Below are 10,500 nucleotides of genomic sequence, written 5' to 3'. Positions count from 1 at the left end.
ATTTTGCAATGCGAGAAACAAAAAAAGAAATTCTAATTTTTTCAACAATATTCCTTCATGAAACTTTCACCATTGGATTCCTGTGAATGAACTTTGGGGAAAGTGGGGAGGGAGGTGGGATGGGGAGCAACATTGATGCAAGATAGACTTGCAAAGCCAAGGTTATGGTATAGGCCATGGGGTGTGAAATGCTTTTAACACTGGAACTTCACGATGTGACGCTAAATCAATCAAGTGTAACACACGTGAAGATTTACCGCTTTCGATTAGTCGAGAATACTCCCAGAATGATGCAAGATAACAAAGCGGTGCCATTTGACTAGATAATCTCATGCTGGAGTACAGGGAGACAATGCAGGACAGACAGTTCGTGCAATTCCATGCCAAACATTGAGTGAGAAATTAGAACCACCTGGTCTTCACAAAAGAAATGGACATCCAACCGACACACACACACACACACACACACACACACACACACACACACACACACACACACACACACACACACACACACACACACACACACACACACACACACACACACACACACACACACACACACACACACACACACGCAAAAAGAAGTTCCCCAATGAACGCGAGGAAGAAGCCAGTACTATGGACGGCATGCCATTTGGCCCATGTATCAATAACAATACAGCATTACGTCATTATGCCAGTTGGGTTAAATGTTTATTTTAACATTTTTTTTTCTTCTATTTCACAAGCGACAAAATGTTTGGCAACGTCAAAAAAAAAAAAAAAAAAAAAAAAACCTTAACATAAAGGAGAATGTATGAACGAGGTGAGTGATTGGCTCAAGGGCTATGAGATTTATTTCTGTTGATTGTTTCAGTCAGATAGAGAGAGAGATAGAAGGAAAAAAAAGTATAGGGGGTATGAGGTGATATGAGAAGGTGCACGTTTCTGCCTGCGATCACATCTCAGCCTGGTGCGCCTCATGCGTGGGTGCCGCCTCGTAATGGTACTGATATGGTTTTCTTCGAAGCTTCTCGGGGGCTTTTCGCCAAAGCATGATCTCCTGAAAAGAATCAAGTAAAGAATTAAATAAAGCATACATCCCATGTTTGTCATATTAAAAGGCGACAATCAAAAGCCATCATTTGTATTATTTTATTAGAATGGACAAGGAGAGGAGTGATCTACATATAGAGTAGAATGGGATGGTCTCCAGTTTACCCACAACATAAAAATGTAGGGGGAGAAAATAAAAATACAAACAGCCATCGGATAATTGGTATTTGTTTTGTTAATTTGGAAAATAACCAATTATAAACGACCCTTCTATCATATTGTAATGGCTTATTCACCTCATGCGTAGGATTAAACAGCAACACAGCGAGGGTCATGATAATGGCAACCACAATTCTCACAGCGGGCTGTAGAAATGTGACATACATCAGTTGCATGCAACCAGGTTCCTGCATTGATCAGTTCGGTGTAGACCCGGCTCAAAGGGGAAGGGGTTGTTTGAGGCCTGTGTGTTACAAAATGTGTATATATTGAGGCAACAAAGTGAAAATCTTCTCATTTGCAGAAATTATGTTGACCTCAAAAATAATTGGTGGTTGACCTAATTGACCCGATATGCAAATCCTCTTCAAATTTCAAGTCAATCATTTGAAAATTGAGGGATTTTTAGAAAAATCGACAAAGTTGACCAGACAGAGATATGTTGACCTTTTGACCTCAAAATCAATAGGCTTCTTCCTTTTAACCAACTCCACTGTGTGGTGAAGTTTCATGAAGATTGGTTTATAATTATGACATGTAGGTGATTGACATACAGACAGACAGAATAGCACACGTGACCAATCAATATACTTGAAAAATCTTCGATTTTTCGCAAGTAACAAACAGACCCAAATACAATAGCCCCTCCTCTGTCGAAGGTAATAATGAGACTCAGATAGAACTGCGGGACAGTCGCAAGGAAAGTGATCATGCTTGGTTTGAGGTTTTGTGCAAATAAAATTTTGGTTTTCAAACATGTGGTGGAGTAACATTTCATTCAGGAATTCCAGTAAATACAGTCGGTCACAAAAAGTTAACTAGTCAATGGGCGAGTACTTTACAAGATTAGCACATTAAACGGTATTGATATGGGATAACACGAGAAGCGATTGAAAGCCCTTAAACAATGATGATGATGAGCGAATGTGAACCCTGGCCAAATAATACCAAAGACTTTTAAAATGGTACGTGCTGCTTCCTTGCTTGACGAGCAGCATTTATAAAGCATGGAGCATGGACAAACAACCATAGGTTGTTCTGAGAAAATCTTCAGGATTGAAGGAGGCAGACAAATCAGATGATGATGTGCAGCTGGGTTTGTCAAATTGTATTCAGCAGAGATTTCATAACACGAAGCTTCCAATACTTTTTTCCACTCTTCCAATATTTTGGATTTATTCTTCACCTCCAATCCATTACGTTACAGCCACACAATTTTACCTCCAATTGGTTATTCTGACAACAATCCTGTAAACGTCACTTTACTTACCACCAACCCTTCTCCTCCGACTACTCCGACTAAACGCCAGCACAGTATTAGCATGTCAATGTAGCTGACTGGACTGGTTTATGAAACTTCTTTTCTGACTTTCCCTGGGAAAATTACTGTCTCTCCTCTATTTCTGCTGAATGTATAGCTGAAGTTATTGTTGCAATAATGCAGGCTTACGTGGCCAAAAATATTGGCACCCTTGCACTTAAAAAAAAAAATAATACACAATTTCTCATAGAAAATTGTTGAAAATAAAAAAATATTTTGGTATTCACATGTATTTCTTTGGTTTGCAGTGAAACAAAACAAAAAAAGCTGAAACACTTACTAAATCTTAGCTTATTCAACACAGAAATCCTAAAATGGCTTGGACAATATTATTGGCACATTTTAGAAGTTGTTAGAAATAATTAGATTTGAAGCAGGTGATTCTCCTTTACTTTGGAATTGAACTCATCTGTGGTGAGTTGCAGGTGCCTGCAATATAAAAATCACTCATTCAACCAGTTTGAATGGAGAAAAGAAGTCATCCTGCTGTTTTGTGTCACTGTGTGCACCGCAATGAGCATGGAAAAAAGAAAGAAATCCAGAGAATTATTGCCTGAGGAGGTTGTAGACAATCTCAAGGATGTCCAAGCATGGACAATCTCAAGGAGTCCATCTCCAGAGACCTTGATGTTCCAGTGTCCACTGTACGCAATGATATCAGGAAGTTTAAGGTCCATGGCACTGTAGCCAACCTCCCTGGAAATGGCCGTAAAAGAAAACTCGATTGAAGATTGCAGCGAAGGATTGTTTGAAAGGTGTAGAAAGCACCTCGATCAACTGCCAAACAGATTCAAGCTGTCCTTCAGACACAAGGTACGACAGTTTCACCTCGCATCATCCGTGGCCAACTCCATGAAAGGGGCTTCTATGGTAGGAGACCCAGGAGGACCCCACTGCTGAGAGAGAGAGACATAAGAAAGCCCAAATGGAGTTTGCCAAAACACACATGAACAAGACAAAATCCTTCTGGGAGAATGTCCTGTGGACAAATGAGACCAAATTAGAGCTTTTTCATGCAGGACATCATCTCTATGTTTACAGAAAACAAAATGAAGTCTTCAAAGAAAAGAACACCTTCCCTACAGTCAAACATGGAGGAGGATCATTGATGTTTTGCTGTGCTGCCTCTGGCACTGGGTTCCTTGAATGTGTGCATGGCATCATGAAATCAGGAGATTACTCAGGCATTTTGGGGCACAATGTTCAACCCAGTATCAGAAAGCTGGGTCTCTGTGGAAGGTCATGAGTCTTGCAGCAGGACAATGATCCCAAATACACTTCAGAAAACACCCAGGAATGGTTCAAGACAAAACGATGGAATGTTCTGAAGTGGCCAGCAATGAGTCCAGATATAAATCCCATTGAACACCTGAGGGAAGATCTGAAAACAGCAGATGGGAGAAGGCACCCTTCAAATCTGGGAGAACTGGAGCAGTTTGCACAAGAAGAGTGGGACAAACTGTCAGTAGAGAGGTGTAGGAAGCTCATTCATGGCTACAGGAAGCTCTTGACTGCAGTTATTTTGTCCAAAGGCTGTGCTACCAAATATTAAGTCGAGGGTGTCAATAATTTTGTCAATGCCATTTCTTTTTATTTTCCGATTTAAAAGGATATATTAACTTCTGAATCAAAAACAAAGGTTCTGTAATATCAACAGGGAAATGAATAATTGTGGAGACCAAATACTTTCGTCAATTTCAACTTATTTTTAGAGAAAATTGTGAGTTATTTGAAAAAAGTGCAAGAGTGCCGATATTTTTGGACATGAATGTATATACCCTTCTCAAGTCTATCTCTCCGACCAATTATTGGTTCATTAACTTCTGCTCTGGGGGCATTGGTGCAAGACCTCAACCAGCCACAATCTTTCACTTATTTGTCATTATTTTATGATTACCAAGAACAAAAAGGAAAGGTTAACAATGAACCACCTACGAACCTATTTTGCCCTTACCAACGGTGTCTCTCAAACGCACCTGCTGCTTGAAGTACCTCCGGTCCTCCTCGTCGATAAGCACCAGATTGATGAAGTAGCGAACGGAAAATTTCTTGTTCACATCACGCATTGTTGGGGTCAGCTCATAGCCCGACAGGAAAAGGCGGATGGGAATGGATTCTCCTACCGGCCCCAACATCAAACCCAGGAAAGGAAAAGCAGTTAGTCAATGGTGCCATTGTGCAAATTGCTCCGAATTTAATTCCACCAAGGAGTACACAATAAACAAAAACTAGATGGTATTCATAGAATACTTACCCTGAGCAGTCAACTTGTTGCGAGCCAACTCTTCTGTTTTTGAACATTTTTTTTCTTTGATCCAATATGGCTGCCAGACCACGTGAGCGATGACATCATAAATTTATATTCTCTAATATAATTGTTGCAGAGATCACGCTCAATACATTTCAAACTGATCAGACCAAGCGTTGTCCCTGTTGAATTATGATATCATAATTATGGCACCAATGACGTCATCGTTAACAGCACCGATTCCCCATATGGGGTTCTTTACAATGAGCCATGTTTAAAAAAAAATTCATGCAGCAGTTTTGGAGATATAGAGGTGCAACATTTTTTCGGACATCAAGATTATCATTAAAATGTTCCAGATGAGGAGGCGTTCCCATGGTGAAAATTTGGTGCCCATCAGACCAACAGTTGCTGAGAAAAAAAAATTCACAATTGTAGGATAAGTGTTGTACTTGTCGAATTATGACGTCACAATGAAGGCACCGATGACATCATCATTAACATATCTTATTCCCCAATGGGAGTACTTGACAATGAGCCATGTTTAAATTTTATCCATGGAGCAGTTTCGGAGATAAAGAGGTGCAACTTTTGTTTTGTTCCAAGATGGCATCTGTACCACGTGACCTATGACGTTATAATTATCATTAAAAAAATTCTACAGGAGGAGCTGCACATATTCTGAAAATTTAGTGTCCATCGGTCTAATTAAGGCACGGATGACATCACCATCAACAAGTCTTATTCCACATGGTGAGTACTTGACAATGAGCCATGTTTCAATTTTTTTCCATCGAGCGGTTTGGGGGATATAGTGTAATGTTTTTCAAAGATGGCGTCCGTACCACATGACCTATGACGTCATAATTATGAAGAAGAAAAAATTATACAGGCGGAGGCGCTTCTATGGTAAACTTTCGTGTCAATCGGACCAACGTTTGCCGAGAAAATGAATTTTTTAAATGCAGACATGCACGGCACACGGCACACGTACACAACTGAATGCTTAACGCCGCTTTTCGCTTCGCAAGCACAGGGTATACGTTGAGTGGCTACCTCAACCTCACCAACTCAGCACTGTGCCCTTGTATACACAAGCGTTACGCCTAGGTACCCCGTTGGTGAAGTGATGCGAGTTGACAAAGTGGAAGACGCAAGGCGGCCATCTTGGATTTTGACGTGGCGACCCAATTTTCAATAGCGTTCTTCCTTATGCCTAGGTACACCCACACACCAGATTATAAGTTGGTACTTCGCTTATTTTTCAAGATATTTCACTCACAAGGTTCAGACATATATATGGTAGGGCCATCTTGGATTTTGACGTGGCGACCCAATTTTCAATAGCGTTCTTCCTTATGCCTAGATACACCCACACACCAAATTAGAAGTTGGTACTTCGCTTATTTTTCAAGATATTCATCTCACAAGGTTCAGACATACATGGTGGCGGCCATCTTGGATTTTGACGTGGCGACCCAATTTTCAATAGCGTTCTTCCTTGTGCCAAGATACACCCACACACCAGATTAGACGTTGGTACTTCGCTCATTTTTCAAGATATTTCGCTCACAAGGTTCAGACATACGTGGCATCAGACATACATGGTGGCGACCATCTTGGATTTTGACGTGGGTTGCACCCACACACCAAATTTGAATGCGGTCCTTCGCTTACGCACGCACACATGCCCGCACGCACGGACGGGAAAACCATAGTCCCCCTTTCGCTCCGCGGAGCGACGGGGGACAATTATGATCACTTTGCCGTAAGGCTAACAGGATAGCCACTCAACGTTGAGCTGTATAGCTAGAGTTTGAATCCCAACACAGCTATAAATGCTCGTCAAAGGCAGGGTGATACATCAATGTGTGCCGTCCCTCGAATGGACGATAAAACTGGATGTCCCATCTGCCAGCTTTAGTTGGTGAACGTTAAAGATCACATGGTGTCCTTTGCAAATATTACGTGAGTTATCGCCGGCATTATTAATTATTTTTTTTATAAATTCCTGTCTAGACTGCAGGTTGCAAATGGTCTGGTCTTCTTGGAGGTCCCTCAACACCAGGTTACATTGATTGCTATCTTCAAGTGTAGTTTCTGTCTTCTCAGCAGCCTCTGTACTACAAACAGATTGACCAGGTGGTTCGCACGTTACATGTGAACGGCTTTCTTTGGATACAAAGGGCAACCAAAACATTCATTAATAGTGATGTTCACCGTTTATAAACAAACCCACCATATCTGCGCATGCGCAGCAGCCTGGTTGGCAAAAGCGCAGTGTTTTCGTTTTGCACAATGGCGTCGCTCGACACACGTGATCGTTTCGGAGTGTTTTAATAGTCTTGACACTGTTGCAAAATCTCGGTACAAATCGAAGTCGAGTTATAGGAATGGTGAGGATATCCTTCCAGATCCATTTGCATTGAAAGGATGGCAAAACAATCCATCTTGCTGGACAGATTTGAACTACGGCTACGTGTACAGGTACTTGATCGACACACCGGGTATCTACACAAGGGAGTCACTGAAGGCATTCAGGTCACTAGAGGCATACAATTTTTTTTAAGTGGTCATGTGAAGCCACTGTGGTATCATGCGATCGGGAATGATGTCCCATTCTGCTTTATCAAAGGCAAAGTCATACCATCACAGCGTCTCAACAACAAACCTCATGAGGCCTGGGTGTGTGTGGGGAAGAAGGAAGAACTGCCACTGCCACTCTGCCACTAGAACAGCCACTTTAAAACTGCTGGCAGTGATGACCGGTTTACTCGCACCCACTTTTGATACAACCCCACTTTTGATACAATCCCACTTTTGATACAACCACACTTTCATTGGACATGCTTTGATACAACCCCCTTGGATACACACACACACACACACACACACACACACACACACACACACACACACACACACACACACACACACACACACACACACACACACACACACACACACATCCAACCCCCCCTCCTCCACACACACACACCCCTCCCCCCCCCACACCCACATCCACACATGTCAATCCATGCACTGATTGCAGAAAAAGCCATTTTAAAAAGAAAATTAACCTGAAATTGCAGAGACAGAATTATTTATTTTATCTGAGAAGCCAAACGATTCTTCTTCTTCTTTAGTTTGTCACAACTTTGTGTGAAATGCGATCTAGTTAAAAAAAGTCAGAATTTGACCAAATCTGTTTCATTCGTTTGTTAATATACCTCATCTATTGACAAATATTCAATTGGAATTTCATTTGAGGTTGAAATGACCGCGGGAGATCGTGTGATAGTGATCACGTCCATGGAAGGACAAAATGGTGCGTTTCTTCTTCTTTAGTTGCTCATAACTTTGTGTCGAATGCGATCAAGTTAAAAAAGTCAGAATTTGACCAAATCTGTTTCATTCGTTTGTTAATATACCTCATCTATTGACAAATCTGCAATTGGAATTTTATTTGAGGTTCAAATGACCGCAGGAGATCGCGTTATCGTGATCACGTCCTGGAAGGACAAAATAGTGCGTTTCTTCTTCTTTCAACAATAAAGACATAGCTTCGAGACCGTACATGGAGAGTGGCTCTGGAATTCTATAGAAACTTATTCCCGAGTTCTTTTCAAATCTATTTGTGCAATTAACAACACAGCAGCTCACAGGCATTGTCCTTGAAATGGTGTCACGTCAATGATCGTAAAACTTCACCACTTAGAGACGGCCAGCATGGTTGGTGTTTTGCCAACCAAAACAAAGAGCGTGGTCACGTGATCGGGTACGTGACGTCACGGTAAACATCGCTATACACTATGCTTTGGCCACAATGACAGCAATTATTTTGACCAAACAAGCAGCACATCCAGCTACCGAAGCATAAGTCCAACAACCATTAAGAAAGGAAATGATTAAAAAAAGTTTGTGCAAAATGATTTTTTTAAAATACTAAACATTTAAGGCAAACTGCCGACCATACTAACCCTTCACGGGAGCTCCATCCATGATCTCGTACTTTGCGATGGTTTCACTTTCAGTGGTTGTATTGGCTCCTGAGAAGTAAAGAGCAGGAAGAAAGGTGTTGTTTGCAATTCTTTCCAGGAACTAGCATTTCGTTCCACACAGAATAAAATAAAATAAAAATCAATAGGCGGTTGTGGGGATGAAACCGTTATGGCACAGAGCTTGTAACTAAAGATATTCTAGAGACGAAATGACTAAACATGTTACATACATTACATTACATTGACTAAACATGTTACATGATAAGTTACAATGACTAAACATGATAAGGCATTCATGGCACACTGCTTCAATGTCCCATCTCTTACCGGCTCCTGTGATCTCCTTCTTGATAAGCTGCAGCTCCATGTGCTGAATCTTTATTCTCACCAACAGGAAATAAATCTTTCCAACAATCACATCTTTCAGGTGGTACCTGAGCATTGGAGGTTCCAAAGGACACAAGTACTGTTTTTACTCAGATATGGTAAAAACTGCTCTGAAATCCAAAGTAAAGAAGTCGCTCACAACTACCTATACAGTATACATATTGTTACGGACACGACTTAGATGTTATGGTGGGCCGAGCGGAATGGCCGCCGTGTTCGCACAAGTTACCCGATTACACTCGAACGTTGACTAAGTCGCGCTATGCTAAATCAATGAAGGAAAGGACACAACGGCTGGGTTAAATGACACGACACCAGGGGTACAGTTCTCAAGACCTCCGGAGGAGGATATAATATGGGATATGCAGAACGTTTAGATTACACTGACAAGAGGTACAGCATAGAAAGGTGGGCACTTAAACACGGTCTTATCTTAGCCCCGACAGACCACAGATAAACGGGACAAGACTGACTCACACAGGGATTGATGGCAAGGAAGGGCAGAATCGATGGCTCAAGGTGCACCTTGGCTCAGGGGCAGGATCGACCCGGTCCGGTCCAGAGATGCGGGAGGTATCTCTCAGCGCTAGGAGGTGACGTTCTTTCTCCAAGCTGGGGGCGCATCTGACGTCACCTCCGGTAAGTGGCTGCGTATATCCAGCGGGGAGTGACACGCCCTCGGCTCGTTAGCTCCGCCCCAGATGGAATCGGTCCACCGCTTCTTATTGGGTGCGGGGGGGTTACCGGGCTCCGCCCTTGACGAGGAGCTGACAGTCAGCCCCTTCGTGGTAACCCCGTCGGAGCACATGGGCAATGGCGGCTAACCAAGCCGGAGTGAGGACGCCCACTCCCCGCACCGCCGCCGCGCCGCCCCCGCTGTGGTTGTAGTTGTTGTTGTTGTTGTAGTTCCATGAGATGATGGGAGGATGCGGAGATGAGGTTGTGGGGAGGTATTGGGAGGTCCTAAACTCACTACTGGTGCCATACAATCACATTCTGGTGCAACGAAGAGTCAGAATTAATGGAAACGAGTCCTTAACTGACATATACTAAGAATAACTAGCAAGATGTCCGAAAGTTGTCTACGTGAGATGCGGTGAACCTGGGCACGACATTTAATGGGGGAAAAAGGGGAAGGTCGGTTCTACAGAGTGTTGTTTACAGACAATGGGACTAGGGAATGGGGGATTGGGGATAGTTGGGGAGTATTGGGGAAATAGGGGAATATTTACAAGCGGATATGGATGGAGGCCAAATCCCATATCCGCAACAAAAGAAGTCGCTCA

At 42.4% G+C, this 10,500-nt stretch overlaps 1 protein-coding gene across 1 annotated transcript in view; it reads right to left on the bottom strand.

Annotated features, from left to right (window-relative positions):
- Positions 1-811: 811 nt before the first annotated feature.
- Positions 812-10,500, bottom strand: part of VPS26A (VPS26 retromer complex component A) — a 13,590-nt gene continuing 3,901 nt past the window's right edge. The window contains exons 6-9 of the mRNA XM_068125123.2: positions 9,155-9,261; positions 8,807-8,875; positions 4,555-4,697; positions 812-1,045 (exon numbers count right to left, since the gene is read on the bottom strand). Coding sequence (XP_067981224.1) covers positions 941-1,045; positions 4,555-4,697; positions 8,807-8,875; positions 9,155-9,261 — 424 coding nt within the window. The 3' untranslated portion in view covers positions 812-940. The remainder of the gene's footprint in view (positions 1,046-4,554; positions 4,698-8,806; positions 8,876-9,154; positions 9,262-10,500) is intronic.

The sequence above is a fragment of the Myxine glutinosa genome, chromosome 8 (assembly GCF_964187855.1).
Source record: "Myxine glutinosa chromosome 8, kmMyxGlut1.1, whole genome shotgun sequence".
Taxonomy (NCBI): domain Eukaryota; kingdom Metazoa; phylum Chordata; class Myxini; order Myxiniformes; family Myxinidae; genus Myxine; species Myxine glutinosa.
This window is presented reverse-complemented; position numbering and strand designations above follow the sequence as displayed.